General features: G+C 47.9%; 2 protein-coding genes across 5 annotated transcripts; one reads left to right on the top strand and one right to left on the bottom strand.

The window, feature by feature from the left end:
- Positions 1-602: 602 nt before the first annotated feature.
- Positions 603-6780, top strand: THPO (thrombopoietin). Of its 3 annotated transcripts, none has more exons than XM_068970719.1 (6): positions 603-673; positions 1993-2170; positions 2402-2529; positions 2819-2905; positions 5655-5822; positions 6039-6780. In XM_068970719.1, the coding sequence occupies exons 2-6, from the start codon at positions 2158-2160 to the stop codon at positions 6702-6704; spliced, it is 1062 nt and encodes a 353-aa protein (XP_068826820.1). In that variant the 5' UTR covers positions 603-673; positions 1993-2157; the 3' UTR covers positions 6705-6780. The 3 variants fall into 3 exon arrangements, with proteins under 3 accessions (XP_068826820.1, XP_068826828.1, XP_068826837.1); XM_068970727.1 differs by having other exon boundaries at positions 6051-6780; XM_068970736.1 differs by having other exon boundaries at positions 6056-6741.
- Positions 6781-10451: 3671 nt separating this feature from the next.
- On the bottom strand, positions 10452-14801 carry POLR2H (RNA polymerase II, I and III subunit H). 2 transcript variants are annotated; one of them, XM_068965607.1, is made up of 5 exons: positions 13553-14800; positions 12514-12597; positions 12340-12433; positions 11714-11797; positions 10452-10761 (listed from the first exon to the last, which is right to left on the bottom strand). In XM_068965607.1, the coding sequence occupies exons 1-5, from the start codon at positions 13623-13625 to the stop codon at positions 10644-10646; spliced, it is 453 nt and encodes a 150-aa protein (XP_068821708.1). In that variant the 5' UTR covers positions 13626-14800; the 3' UTR covers positions 10452-10643. The 2 variants fall into 2 exon arrangements, with proteins under 2 accessions (XP_068821708.1, XP_068821717.1); XM_068965616.1 differs by lacking the exon at positions 11714-11797 and having other exon boundaries at positions 13553-14801.
- Between the last annotated feature and the right edge of the window lie 28 nt (positions 14802-14829).

Here is a 14829-nt window from a genome sequence, read left to right on the forward strand (position 1 = left end):
CCTTGAAGTCCTCTCAAATTGTCCAGACTGCTTCCTGGAAACGCTGACCCCTGACAGGGTCTTCTCTAATACAGGCAGTACCCACATTCCCACTGGCGAAGGAGGAACAAGACATGACCCCCAGGGTGTTATTGGTGACGAAAGCAGGAAAGCAAGAGCCTTAACAGATTTTAGCAGCAGGTGTGTTGTCCAGGGGAAAGAAATTTGGACAGCCAGAGACCGAGAGACCCACCAGTCTAAAACCAGACCTCTGTACCTCTTCCTGAGGGGTGAAAATGTCCTGCCAGATTCCTCCTAGGAAAAAAACTGTTTCCCTCCCGTCTTCTCCCCCAGCCGGCTCCCAGATTTCCCAGCTCCTAGGAAGACACAGATCCCCCTATTCAAATCCTCCGTGTGGTATGCGTGAGTGGGAAAGCTGGGCTCCGTTAGTGAACCATGGTCCAGGCAGGGGCTCCAAGTCCTACGCAGGTGGGAGGAGAAAGCGTCACTTCCGGGGGCCATTGCTTATGTCTAGTGGCTCCCTGCTCTCTGATTGGGCAGAATTGGCCTGGGCAGGCGTGTGACCCCAGTGCCCCAGAGAGGCAGTGCCCCAACAGCCACCTGTCTTCCTACCTATCTGCTCCCCAGAGTGCTGCCTGCTCTGGACCTGAGTCCTGGAGCCCTTCTCTACCCGGTGAGTGGCAAGCCAGGTTTGGAGTTAAGTGAGGGTAGGAAGGACAGGAAAGAGGAATTGGGCTCTCTGCTGGGGGAGGGGTAGGCAAACTGGAACCTACAGGCACTGACCTTTGTCGAGAAGAGTGTGGCCTTCCCAGAATGGGAGGAGCAGGACAGAGCAGGGGTAGGGGGTGGGGTGCTGGGTTCTGAGGGACGATAACAGACTTAGTGGAATACAGCACAGTCCTAGCTGGCCCTCAAGAAAGGGGACATGAGCCCAGGGAGAAAACAAGAAAGAAAGTGCTTTTCGGACTTAGGGAACATGGCACCGAGGTGGACACAGCCTCAACCCCCATTCATACCCAGTCATTCCTAATGAGCTTAAGAGGTTCTGAATCCTGGGGCTGGGGAAGCTGGGCCAGGCAAGCCAGGGCACAAGGAGAGGGTAATGGGAGGAGGGCTCATGAATGTTGACAGACCTACAGGAAATCCCAATATTGAATCAGGTGCAGGCCTCTTTGCACAACTTGTGAAAGAAGAAGGAAGCCATGTGGGGGGTCCTGCAAAGGAACCAGAAGGGGTCTGCAGAGGGGGCAGGGAGGAAGGTGAGGGCTATGAGACCGATATGGTGGGTGTCTAAGGTGAAGTAAGCTCTGTAAGGCAGGCATCAGCTCACCCAGCAGGTGCTCATTCCTGGGCAACTTGCTTCAGGAAGGAAGTTCCAGAACTGTTAGCCCATCTCTTCTCCTTGAATAACCAAAGAAAAACCCCTAGAGGCTTTATGTGTTGGAGTAGATAGAAAAAGAATGAGAGATTAATTTCTCCCACATCATCTTCTCAATCTTTTAATCACCGACTTTTAGTAGTTCAGTTTAATTTTGGTCCAATTCCCCTCCTCAACCCCACTCCCCAAGCTACCCCTGGGCATATTGTACATGTTTGCTAGCTCCGGGTCCTGGCCCTGGCCCTATAGCCATTTCCAATCTTTTCTCCAGGCTTGAGCCCCAGTGCGTCCATTCTCTATCCCCATTCCAGGTTTTCTCCAACCAAACAGGCAGGGTTGCTCAGATTTTGAGGCAGTTAGATGTGTGTGTACATATTCTGTCCTGCTGCTCTTGGCGGGGGCCTGGGGCACTGGCGCCACCTCAGAGGTACTGAGGAACTCTGACGAAGAGGAGACACTGTCTGGGACAATCACAGGATGACTGGAGCAGTTGGGGCTTTAGCAGTTCTAGGCTGGTCAGCATCTCACACCCTCCCAACGGGTCTGTTCCCCTAGCCAGGCAGTTTCTTTTCCTTGAAACTCCATTAATTGTTCATCATTCTTGTCACTTGCAGGATAGGTTCTAAATCCTCCTCCTCCTTGGCCAACCTGTGCCCCATCTGTGCCCCACCCCACTCTGCCCAGAAGTGCAAGAGCCCAAGCCGCCTCCATGGCCCCAGGACGGATTCAGGGGAGAGGCCCCATTCAGGGAGCCACTCCAAGCAGACAGCCTGGCCAGAATGGAGCTGACTGGTAAGAAAACCCTTGGGAGAACTAGGGCCAAATCAGAACCTGGTAGAGGGAAAAGAGACAGGAAATGTGCTGTGGTGGCGGCATGTGGGGGAGGCGACCTCAGAATAAGGTCTCTGAGCAGCAGATTCCCTGGATTTCAGGTCTGGGTCCTAAATAGGAATTTCTGGACCGCCAAACGACAATGATTTCTTCCTTATCCACCCCTTTCAACTTCACCTCTCCTCATCTAAGAATTGCTCCTCGTGGTCATCCTTCTCCTAACTGCAAGAATAACTCTGTCCAGCCCGGCTCCTCCTGCCTGTGACCCCCGACTCCTAAATAAACTGCTTCGTGACTCCCATGTCCTTCACAGCAGACTGGTGAGAATCCCCAAGCACTCTCCCTTCTGCCCACTTAACTGGAGATATACCCTCACTCCCACCACTCCCTCTCACTCCCCAAACCAATCACTACCCTTCCAATATTGTCTTAGTAAGACCACCACCACCACTCCCTGATCCGATTACTACCCCTTTACAAAGATTACTCTTTATAATCAAATGCTCTCTTAAAAGCTCCGGTCTGGTTGTATTACGCATGGAAGCCTATCCTGGTAATTGGGCCACCATAACGTGCCCTCTCCACCACCCCACCAATCTTTTTCAACAGAGCCAGTGTCCAGACGTTAACCCTTTGTCCACACCTGTCCTTCTGCCTGCTGTGGACTTCAGCTTGGGAGAATGGAAAACCCAGACGGTAAGAAAGCCATCCTTTCCCTTGGTTTCCCTAATCCTGTTTTCATCTGTTTCCTACTGATTCCCATGGATTTTTCAAATTTTCTGAGCTCTCTTTTAAAAAGAGCTCCACTTCAACTTGGCCACCCTAGCCCAATATACATTCTACTATGGGGATATCTTCTGGACAAGATGATGGCTTGTGGCCCAGTATGTTAAATAGAGTCAAGGCTGACCATGAAAAGCTGGATAGAGGTCTCTTGTGGCCATGCCTTTGACCTATTTCCATTCAACCTTTCTTTTTTTAAGGCAAGAAACAGTAGTCGATTTATTTTGTAGCATACTATTAGCCTCCTTGACCTTTAAATTCAGATTTTTCCCTTTTTTCAGCTTTATTGAGATATCATGGGCATATAACATTGTGTAAGTTTAAGGCAGTATACAACGTGTTGATATAATATACATATATCATGAAATGATTAACATTAGCTAGTACCTGCATCACATCTTGTAATTAATATTTCTTATTTATTTTTTTGGCAGCAGGCGTCATCTTTGCTGCATGGCTTTTCTCTAGTTACAGAGAGCAGGAGCTGCTCTCTAGTTGCAGTACACAGACTTCTCATTGTGGTGGCTTCTCTTGTTGTGGACCACGGGCTCTAGGGCATGCAGGCCTAGGTAGCGGCAGCTCGAGGGCTCCAGAGCAGGAGCTCAGTAGTCGTGGCTCATGGGCTTTGTTGCCCCACAGCATGTAGGATCTGCCTGGACCAGGGATCGAACCCATGTCCCCTGCATTGGCAGGTGGATTCTTAACCACTGGATGACCGGGGGAGCCCTAATATTTCTTTTTTGTGGTGAGAACATTTAAAATCGACTCTCTTAGCACATTTTATGGAGAAGGAAATGGCAACCCCTTCCAGTATTCTTGCCTAGAGAATCCCGTGGACAGAGGAGCCTGGTGAGCTGCTGTCCATAAGGTCGCACAGAGTCGGACATGACTGAAGCAACTTAGCATGCATGCATGCATACATTGAAGAAGGAAATGGCAACCCACTCCAGTGTTCTTGCCTGGAGAATCCCACGGACAGAAGAGCCTGGTGGGCTGCCATCTATGGGGTCACACAGAGTCGGACACGACTTAAGTGACTTAGCAGCAGCAGCAGCACATTTCAAGTGCACATAATTCAGTATTATGAACTGTAATCACTGTATATTAGACCCCCAGAACTTATTCATCTTAATCTGTTCAACCTTAAGTTGGTGTGAAGAAGCAAGACGGATCTATCATCCTCTGATGACACAAAACTGGGAGGCACAGCTAAAATAACAAAAGACAGAATGAAGGTTCAAATTGCTAAAAGGCTAGGTCAAAACCAAAGATGTATATAACAGATGTATATAAAACTCTGGATGTGTGTGAAGTAACTGAATAAAATCTGCTTCCAACTTTCAGGCCACAGTGCCCCTGCTTCCCTCACATAAATTTTTAGCCCTAGAACTTACTATGAAAAAGACCTGGGAGGGTTGGATTGCCTCAAACTTAGCATTGTAATATTACTGAAGCAGCAGCTACTTAAAAAGCTAGAGATCCTAGGTAGCTTTAGATGTTTAACATCCACTTTGTAGAAACATTCCTAAAAAGCTCTATTCTGAGTGGACTGCACGTTTAAAAAAATTTTTATTGGAATATAGTTGCTTTACAATGTTGTGTTAGTTTCCTTTGTACAGCAAAGTGAATCAGCTATACATATACATATCCCGTTTTTTGGACTTCTTCCCTTTTAGGTCACCACAGATCTTTGAATAGAGTTCCCTGTGCTATACAGTAGGTTCTCATTAGTTACCTATTTTATACATGGTATCAATAGTGTATATGTGTTAATCCCAATCTCTGAGTTCACCCCACCCCCCATTTCCCCCTTGGTATCCATAGGTTTGTTCTCTGTGTCTGTGGACTACACTTACACTACTGCATTGAGTACTAGCTATCTTCTTTTAGATGCATGCTAATTTACTCAGGGGCCCATACTAAACTAGCATGTCGAAGCAACCTGAACAGTGAGAGGTTAGAAAATACGTTATGTGAGGAATGGTTTAAAAAAATACTAAAGCTCATGTGATTGGGTTGGAGAAGAGTAGCCATCATGGTAGAGCACAGATTGCTTTAGTCTGAGACTGAAGAACCTTCTAGAAGGGAGTACTGCTGAGCAGGTCAGCTCTTCTGCCCTCAAGACACCTAGAATTCCCTTGCTTCCCTCAGGTCTTCTGGGGACCAGGCCAGGGAGGAGGGGCAATTGCTAGTGATCCTTGTAGATTCTGTTCTGCCATTTATCAGTAAGTCCCTTCCCTTCATCTTTATCATTTTTACGATGGTCTCGTATCTAAGGATGTTAAGCTTTTAAAAATCGTATGATCCTAACATTCTGTAGAAGGAAGACTGGATTTGCAGCACTAGAACCAAGAGGTAAAAGCTATAATAGGGCAGATTACAGAATAATGTAAGAATGGGAAAAAAATAAAAATAAAAAGAGCTTTTCTTACTGAAATTACGTGTTAAGAGCCAGCTGGGTTACCGGACACTGGAGTTATTCAAGCAGAGGCTGATGACCAATTGTCGGGAGACTGAAGGAATTCCTGTGCTGGGTGGGACCTAGGTCCTGTCCAATTCTCAGCTCCTATGATTCATTCTGCTGGCTGCTCTTACAGACTCCCCACCCGCCATTCGAATACCCTTTGAAGCTGTCTGCTTCTCTCTTCCATCTCTTTCCCAGGAGCAGACCAAAGCACAGGACGTTCTGGGAACCGCGACCCTTCTGCTGGAGGCAGTGATGGCAGCGCGGGGACAGCTGGGCCCCACTTGCCTCTCATCCCTCCTGGTGCAGCTTTCTGGGCAGGTCCGTCTCCTCCTTGGGGCCCTGCAGGGCCTCCTAGGAACCCAGGTAAGTCCCCAGTCAAGGGAGTTAGAGAATATTTCTTTTCTGACTCAGTCCCCTTAGAAAATTCTGGAAATCCTGAGAGTGGAAGAGCTGACCTGCTAAGGAGTGCATCCTCCCAGTCTCAAAGCCTGGGTTCTGGCACCTTATCTTCCCCACGTAGACAGGCAGGCATGATATCTGGCCCAGGTCTCTGGCCTCAGGCCCATCCTCTGCCCTCAGCTTCCTCCACAGGGCAGGACCACAGCTCACAAGGATCCCAGTGCCATCTTCCTGAACTTCCAACAGCTGCTCCGAGGAAAGGTGCGCTTCCTGCTGCTTGTAGTGGGGCCCAGCCTCTGTGCCAAGCGGGCCCCACCCGCCACAGCTGTCCCAGGCAGCATCTCTCCATTGCTCACACTGAACAAGCTCCCAAACAGGACTTCTGGATTGTTGGAGACCAACTCCAGTGTCTCAGCCAGAACTACTGGCTTTGGACTTCCGAACAGGCTGCAAGGATTCAGAGCCAAGATTCCTGGTCAGCTGAACCAAACCTCCAGGTCCTTAGGCCAAATCCCTGGACACCTGAATGGAACACAAGGACCCTTAAGTGGAATTCATGGACTCTTTCCTGGGCCCTCACCCAGGGCCCTAGGAGCCCCGGATATTCCTCTGGGAACTTCAGACATGGGCTCCCTGCCACCTTACCTCCAGCCTGGAGATTCTCCTTCCCCAGCCCATCCTCCCCCTGGACAATACACACTCTTCTCTCCTTCGCCCACCTCACCCATCCCCACGGTCCAGCTCCAACCCCTGCTTCCTGACCCCTCAGCCATCACACCCAACTCTTCCAGTTCTCTTCTAGTTGCAGCCCACTCTCACTTCCGGAATCTGTCTCAGGAAGAGTAAGGTACTCAGCACTGCCAATGTCAGCCTCCATGTACAGTCCCCTTACTTGTAGGAGAGGCCCTGGGAGACAACTGCAGCTATACAGGCATACCTCATTTTATTGCCCTTTGTAGATACTGTATTTTTTACAGATTGAAGGTTTGTGGCAACCCTGTGTTGTCAGATGATGGTTAGCATTTTTTAACAATAAAGTATTTTTTAATGAAGGTATGTGCATTACTTTTTTAGACTTGGTGCTATTATACACTTAATAGACCACAGTATCATGGAAATGTGACTTTTATATGCACCAGGAAACCAAAAGCAAATTGTGTGATTTGCTTCCTGTGATATTCACTTTATTGTAGTGGTCTAGAACTGAATCCACAATATCCACGAGGTAGGCCTTTATCAGATTTCCTGCTTTCACCGGACACCCAAAGTCCTGGTGAAGGGGGACATGCAGGACAGAAAAAGTATAATTTTTTACTATATGCCAAAAAACTTCAAAAGCTATTTTTTTAAACCATCAATAATATTCACCAGAGCAGTTAGTTATCTCTGGTCTATTTTCTGCACAAATTTACAACTTACTAATTTTCTATATATTTTTCGTGTGATAATTCTACAAAGGCCTGACCTGACCTAGCTTCTGAACAGAGGTAGAACTTATCTCAGGGGAAAAAAGCCTGTGTTTTCTGCTCAGAACTAAGGTTAGCCTCTCTAGTCTCTTTACTATCATTTTTAATGGAGCTCTGATCCCCTTTTCTTAGGAGACCCTTACTCTTGAGAAATGAATGAGAGGTCTCTCAGAAAATTTCCTCCATAACAGACAAAACTGAGAGGGATTAAATAATGAAGAAACGACAGGACTCAAAGCTACCTAAAAAGTGAAGGGAGGATGTTCTTCTCATGGGCAACAGATCCCTCCCCCCCCCACCCCCCACCCCCCACCCTGAGAGAAGCTAACAGGAAGCTCTGGAGAACCTTACACCCCAGGTAAGGCTGTATAGATGGGGTCAGTCAAGACAAGATGAGACTTGGATGTGACAGCTGAGCAAACAGCCAGCACTTCAGCAGCTCAGCAGGAAGCTTCGCCAGGCGCGGGTTCCTGCCTCCCTCCTGTGGAGGTCAGGGGGAAATGCAGGAAGTGGCTTGAGTCAGTCTCCCAGGGCTCACACAGCAGGAGGGGCAAGTACAAGTCAAGTGCAAGTTGAAGGCTCATTTCCCAATTCCCAGAAGTATCAGCTATCTGAAATGCAAACCTGTGTGACCACCATAAACTCTGCCTGGGGATGTCTAGAAAAGAAGCTAGGCTTATGGGGCTTTTTGAATAAATGTCACCTTGGTACTTAGGAAGAAGAGGTTTATATTGCCCTAAACACTCCATTGCAAAGGTCAACACTACCTCCAGAGGCTCCTGCAGGAAAGCTGTTGGAAGCTTTTCCTCTCCCACTTCAAACTCCCCAAAAGACAGCAAAAGCTACCATTAGGTAGAGGAGCCAGAAACCTAGGGTTCCAAACACCACAAAAACCCCAGGGTCATTAAAGGCATTCCAAAACAAGAGTGAAAGCCCTCATGTCAGGAACTTCATGCACATTACCTTTAACACTCACACGTCCCTATAAGGTAGGTTATTAACATCTCTGCTTTACAGATGAGGAGCAAGTTCCCAGTGGTTTCATAGCCTGTGAACAGGAAAAGAAACACCCTATGCTGACTTAGTCTGGAGCCCAAATGCTCCCCAGTGTGGTGCACTGTCCAATGTATCAATCAGTGTCTCTATTTACTGGAAGAAATTTCCAAGTCCTTAGAGAGTACACATCAACAGTTAAATGAGTTCTGAGTAGAAAACCAAAGCTCTTGGTGGGGCGACCAATTTAGGCATCTCCAGGTGTTCCCCCTACCCCACTTCCTGAACAGAACAGTTGCCATGGAGAAAAAAAAAAATCAACAAACGCACAAAGCTCAAAAGTGCTGTCCAAATCTCAGATGGTGACAATTTCTGCCTAGAAGAGAATCCGTTTATCCACACTACAAATTCCAATGTGGAGTCAAGGGAATGGTAAGCAGAAATTTTGATTTACTGAAATATTAACAGAGGCTAAATCTAATGATCAAATGAAACACTTCGTGGTACATGAAAGCCAGCACCCAGTACATGAGATGCAAAAGGGACCGAAGACAAAGAAAAGTTTTCAGCACAGTCAGCTGAGACAAAGATGGCAAAGTTACAAAGAAGTACATAGCCAGAAAGCTCCAGGCATCCAGGGCTGGCATCTGACTTACCCTGGGGCAAATGCAAACAACTCATGGGCTGCTCCAGTGTAAACTAACTTGCCTCTATTGAACGTCTAACCCGTCATTCTATCTGGCTGATTCTGTCCCTTCCTCCCTTTACAGAAAAGGCAAAAAATTGTTACAATGAGGACACTCTTATCTCTATTCAGCTGTATGCCAGCTCTCTTTCTTCTGCCACCCCAGGGCAGCTAGGACAGTCTGCTACCCAACAAACCATTATTGGTAATTAGGTTCCCTTTCTTATCTAAATCCATCCTTCTCCAATCCCTACAAAAAAAATTTTTTTTGACTGCATGGAAAAGGTTCTAGGATTCCATAAAAATTCACCCCAACTCAATTCATGTCCTATTTCCCTCTCCCCTCACTCTCCCCCATCCCACAGTAAAGCAAAGGAAACATCTTTTCTCCTCAACCACCCCACCCATCCTTCACCCCCCTTCGGAGGCCATTCATTTTCAACCCATTTCTGTAAATACTATTCCTAACACCTCCAGTAAAGACCTGAAAATGATGGGGAAGGAAATACCCCAGGCATCCCAGCAGGACGACCAGCTCCCATGGCAAAACTGGGAAATCAAGAGACAACAGCTTAACACACACAAAAAATCTTTCTGAATTGTTACCCTGAACTTACCAGGGGAAATCAGGGTCCCATGTACTTTGAGACCACAAATGCCAGGCTGAAGACCGAGCTCAGATGCTGGAGTCCTTGCAAGCATCACCACTGCCTCAACTTTGTTCTTCCTCCTACTGTTAAATTAGTGACTGCAGTCAGGCTAGTGTATTGTCCAGGGCACTGGCACTGAACTGCCAACCTAATTGGTATTGCTGCCCTGTCCATTTCACTGGTCTGTGTGGCAGCTCTCTGTTCAGTGTCACTGGTGAAAACCACCGCCACTTACCCTCCCTCCAGGTCACCACTAGAATGTAGAGCAGAGCTAGCTCATCCACTTGCTTCCACAACCACCAGATCGTTCTTGCTCTCATCTTCAGAGTCGTGTCCCATGTTTGTCTCTAAAAGCCTCATCTCAAAGCTTCCATAAAAATGATGAATGCATCCAGGCTATGCAGGCAACACATTCAAGTCAACGTGATCTGACTTCCTGAGAGACTGAAAGTGTTGGAAGAACATAAGCAAGGCTCCTTGCCTATTCAAAATTCTGTGCCAAATGGGTGGTACCCTCAGGAGCCAAAAGCACAACACTTTCTCTCCCACACAGAAAATCACCTTGGAGGGGAAATGCTGGGGATGGTCAGCCAGGAGCCTGAGATAATCCTGAACCCAGATACTGAAAGGTTGGGATAGATCCTGTATTGACACGTGATCATCTGGCTGTGGGCCAGAAACGTAATGTACCACAAGCAAGTTGAAAAAAATGATTTTAAAATGGGAAAACCTTTTTTAAAAAGGAAGGGAAAAGAGTCTGAAAAAGTAAAGTTTAATTTAAAAAGCATGTACATAAAACATCTTAAGCTCTCCCACTGGGTCTTTCACCGGCAAGTCAGTTTCCCACTGAGTCCAGACCTGCTAAAGATGCACTCAGGGTGGACAGAGAGTCAGCCCCTTTTGAACAGGTGAACAACAGCAACTGCTATTCGGGTTGAACTAACATCCAGGACCTGAGTGACTAAGCAGCAAGGCTAGCTTCCTGGGTGGTTCAGAAGGCCAGTTTCTTCATGAGCAGATACACTCTGGAGTCCACTTCAAATCCATGCAGGTTGTTGGCATCACCCTGCAGCCTCATGAGCAGGCCCCCATAGGACACGTAGGCAGAGCTGAAACAGAAGACCCAGTCCCGTGAGTCTGAGTGCCAGAGCAAAAACTGCTACTCAGCTACTCTCCATGCCAGCCTAAGAAAAAAGGCACCCTTCTAGAGTTCTGTCATTAGGAACCAAATTTCAGACAAAGATGACGGCACAGATATGTGCAAGGCAGTGTTTTTTATATCAGAAAAGTGGAAAATACTCCATGACCAAAATAAGGGAAATGGTCAAATCAATTAAGATACATCCATTTATTGGAATGTTACACAGCTATAAAAATGTTTAGGAATTAAAAAAAAATGTTTAGGAAAAGCTTTAAATTGACACGAGGAAACATGTTTTACATAACATTAAGCAAATGGAACAGAACAAAACATTGTAATAAACAACATGATCTCAAAGAAAAAAGTACATAGAAAAAAAAAAACCTAGAACATTCAAGAATGTTTATGTAGAAGATTCCCTCTGGTTATAGAATTATACGTGACTTTTTTCCTTCTTCATATTACTTTTCTGCTTTTCAAATTTCTTGCAAAGGGCACATATTGTTTTAATAAGGTTTTAAAGAAAAGGAAAAAATAGTTGGGCAGAGAAACCAAAGAACTAGGGATTGGATTGCAGAGTAGCAAAACACACACACACACAAACAAAAAAGCCTAGCAGTTTAATCACTTATGCTGCATTTAGTTCTTGGAGAAGTAACTTTCCTTGGCATTTCACTCAGCAAGATTAACAGTTTCTCATTTAGATCACAGGCCTTAAGATCCTGACAGAGGGCAAACTGACCAGCCTACATTTCAGACTGAAACTGTTCCCAAAACAGTTCCTTTCTGGGTCCCGCTAGGTCTGAGGTGCTTGAAGAAAGAAATCCAGGGAGCCTGAGGATGGTCCAGATTTTCAAAGCATAGCCCAAATTCTCACAAAATGAGAAGGGAAAGGGCTCTCACAAGACCGCGGAACTTACAGGCGTGTTGCTGCTTCAGTAGAAGTTTCGTCTCCCTCAATCCTGTAAACTTTCCCATACATGACATACTCAAATTGGTCAGCCCTGTGGAACAATAGGGGCAGTTATTCTTAAATACAGTTAACAAAAGTAAGAGGCCCTTTAAAAAAATGGTAACTGGTAACTATACGCCAGCATCATAACACCAGGCACTTTCTAAATGTGATGTCATTCAATCCTCACAGCAACCCTGTGAGCTAGGTATGACCATCAATGTTACTGATGAGAAAAAACTAAGGTTGAAGGAGGTTAAGGTTATCCAACAAATAAGTGGTAGAGCTGAGATGTGAACTGAGTGGGCGTCCAAAGCCTTTCCATCACACCAAACTCCCTCCCAAGACACAAGGCCCACAGAGCCTAGGTCATTCAGTGCTCATTTCCTCCACTATCAAAAAGTGACAACTCACACTGTAATCACTGCTTTGGATAAACACCTGGATGTCTGGATTCTTAAGTGCTGCACTTTTCTTAAGCTAACAGAGTCTGCTGATAATCATTTATTTCATGAATTAAGTAAGGGTCTTTCTATACAACTATCCACTTAGTCCTCAGGCACATTTCAGGTGCTCCCTTTTCCATCCCCTCACCTGGAAGGCCTATCATCTGTGGGGTTGTATTCACCATCATCCAGAGTACCATCTTCATATAAGGTACTGGCTATGACCAACCGGAACTTGTCACCTGAAAACAACAGCGGTATCAGAGGGTGGAGAACAGCTGAGATGGCAAAAAGCCTCCTGCTGTTTGTGTTCAATACTTACCCAAGTCTACAGGGTAAATCTGAATGTTTACATCAAGGATGAGGTCCATCTTGAAAGATTCACTCTCACAATGCAGCCGAGACACTGGAGGGGAAGAGTGGCAGAAGTTAACTGCCTGTGGCCCAGGGCAGACCCTACAGGGCAGGGCAGACAGGTACTTCAGGGGCCTGGATGCAACAGAATACTCAGTCTAATGCAGTCTGTATCCACTGGCCTCTCATCTGCTCTCACAGAAGTACAGGCTCAATCAGAATCACACATGCAGGAAGGAAAGGGGAGACAACCTGTGGCCAGTGGACAGAATCCACAGAAAAGAATCAAAGATCCTCTGGCAATAAATAATATCCAGGTTCTAGGCCAACCTAAGTGATTAAGAAATAACCTGATTTGGGACAAGGTATTCATTCATCCTAAGGTTTCCTCTTCCTGTGTCAGGTGCTGTGCTAAGGGGATTGATTATCAAGATGTGTAAGAACTGGTGTTTGTCCCGAAGAACTTATCAGTGTCCAAGCAAAGGAAGAGACACCCAGGACAATTATTGATAAATGACAGAAAAAAGAGGTGTATACCAAGCAGTCTACTCTTAAACTCTGAGAAGATTTTACAAAGAGCTAAAGACTCTGAGGAATGGGTTGTGAAGTCGGATTATTCACTGTACAACCTTGGGTGGGCTGCTTAGCCTCTCAGAGCAAAATGGGTAAGACACCGCCTACTCTTGGAAGAGAATAAGTGAGACAAAGCGCGTGTAAAGTGTTAAGTACAGCGCCCGGTCCAGAGCGGGGAGCGATTAGAAAAGATGCCTGGAGTCCACCAGCACCAGGAGAAAAGGCCACCCAGGCAGCGAGCACAGCTTGTGTGAAACCAGGGAGAGCTCGGGAGTCTCCGTTTTCTTATCTATAAAATTATTTCTCGAGAGAGGTTCCCACACCAGGACCCGCCGGTAGGGAAAGGCCACGCGAAAGTGGGTGGACAAGCGGCCTGGGGGCGGGTACCCGAGATTAGCCCCTTCCCCGAAACCGCCCCTCCAAACCTTGCTTACCTCGGTCAAACTTTTTGCCTTCCGGGTCAATGTCTTTTACATCAAAAATATCCTCAAAAAGGATGCCCGCCATGGTGAGGGGGCCACGAGAGTAGCAGAGGGACTGGGCGCGCTGACCACGACGACTAGGGGTAGCGCACCCCCTCGCGTGGAGGAAAAGAGGCGCGCTAAGACGACGCAGCGCTGAAACGGCAGCAGCAAAGGAATACAATAACGCATGCGCACAGAAGAACTGTACCGCAGCCACTTCCGCTGCCTAGCTCTCGGGGCTTCTTAACTTCCGCCCCGAACGATTGTTTCCCAGAGGTTTCAGAACTGAGGGCTGGTTTCGGGTCCAGAAAACCCCGCCCCGGGCGGCGACACGATGGGTCCCACCTCCAACAGAGGTGGCGTCGCGTCCGGCTCTCTCCCGAGGCTCTACTGCGCCCTCTTCAGAAGCCGGGTCTGGAAGACTGGAATGCTCAAGCGGCCTGCCCCAGCCAGGGACCTTGATCCTTGGCCCAGAGAAGCCCGGCCCGAGCCTTACTGTGCGGGTCTGCGTGCCCGCCGAGGGCAAGTCCGCACAGAGAGCGAGGGGAGCAGCACCCCGCCCCCAGGGCGCTGGCCCGACTGGGCGCAAAACCCAGCCCTTCCTGCTGGCACCCAGGCCGGCCCGGGCCGGCTCGTCCCAGCTGGATGTCACCTGAGCCGGGTCCCTCCAGTTTGGGAATTTGCCATGATGTCACCATGGGGAAGAGGAAAGCCTGCACCGTCCCCTTTCCTGCTCTCTTCTCTCACACCACTCCTTCAGCAGGGCATTAACCCCAAACCCACTGCCCTCCTCGAGTCCTGCCCCTTAAGCTCTGTTCTTCCCTTTCCGCTACCACGGTCCTCTCCTTCTAGACAAGCTCTCCTACGTGCTTCTTCATCCTGGCACTACCCTGTCCTACAGATGCCACCTCTTTCTTTACATTGCCCCTTCCTCTAGGGTGCCAGCTCTCACTTCGGCCCGCTCCTGGGCACTGCTCCCTTACCCGGGAGCCCCCTGCGACCTCCCGCGCGCCCCTTTACCCCGGCGCTGCCTCCTCCTGCACACTGCCTGTTTCCTGGGCACTGGCCTCTCCTGACACTCTCCCTGACGCTGCTCATACACTAGTGCTCACCCCCTCTGCTCTGTCCTCCGGCCCCTCATAGAGAACGCAAAGCCCCAGCAGGCCGTGTTCCCCCATGGCTGCTAGACGTCAGCACCTACTCCGGTTTCTCTTTGGGCCCTGCCAGGGAGAAGCGACCTCTGTCCC

This window comes from Capricornis sumatraensis, chromosome 1, assembly GCF_032405125.1.
Source record: "Capricornis sumatraensis isolate serow.1 chromosome 1, serow.2, whole genome shotgun sequence".
In the NCBI taxonomy this organism is placed as follows: Eukaryota; Metazoa; Chordata; class Mammalia; order Artiodactyla; family Bovidae; genus Capricornis; species Capricornis sumatraensis.

Bases quoted from the DNA above. Each gene is read 5' to 3' on its own strand.
- THPO (XM_068970719.1), top strand. The intron at 2,530-2,818 runs GTGAGAATCCCC...CTTTTTCAACAG, and splicing joins ATGTCCTTCACAGCAGACTG to AGCCAGTGTCCAGACGTTAA. The intron at 2,906-5,654 runs GTAAGAAAGCCA...TCTCTTTCCCAG, and splicing joins GAGAATGGAAAACCCAGACG to GAGCAGACCAAAGCACAGGA.
- POLR2H (XM_068965607.1), bottom strand. From the start codon at position 13,625: ATGGCGGGCATCCTTTTTGAGGATATTTTTGATGTAAAAGACATTGAC. The intron at 12,434-12,513 runs GTAAGTATTGAA...TGTTGTTTTCAG, and splicing joins GATTTACCCTGTAGACTTGG to GTGACAAGTTCCGGTTGGTC. The intron at 11,798-12,339 runs GTGAGGGGATGG...ATTGTTCCACAG, and splicing joins ACAGATGATAGGCCTTCCAG to GGCTGACCAATTTGAGTATG.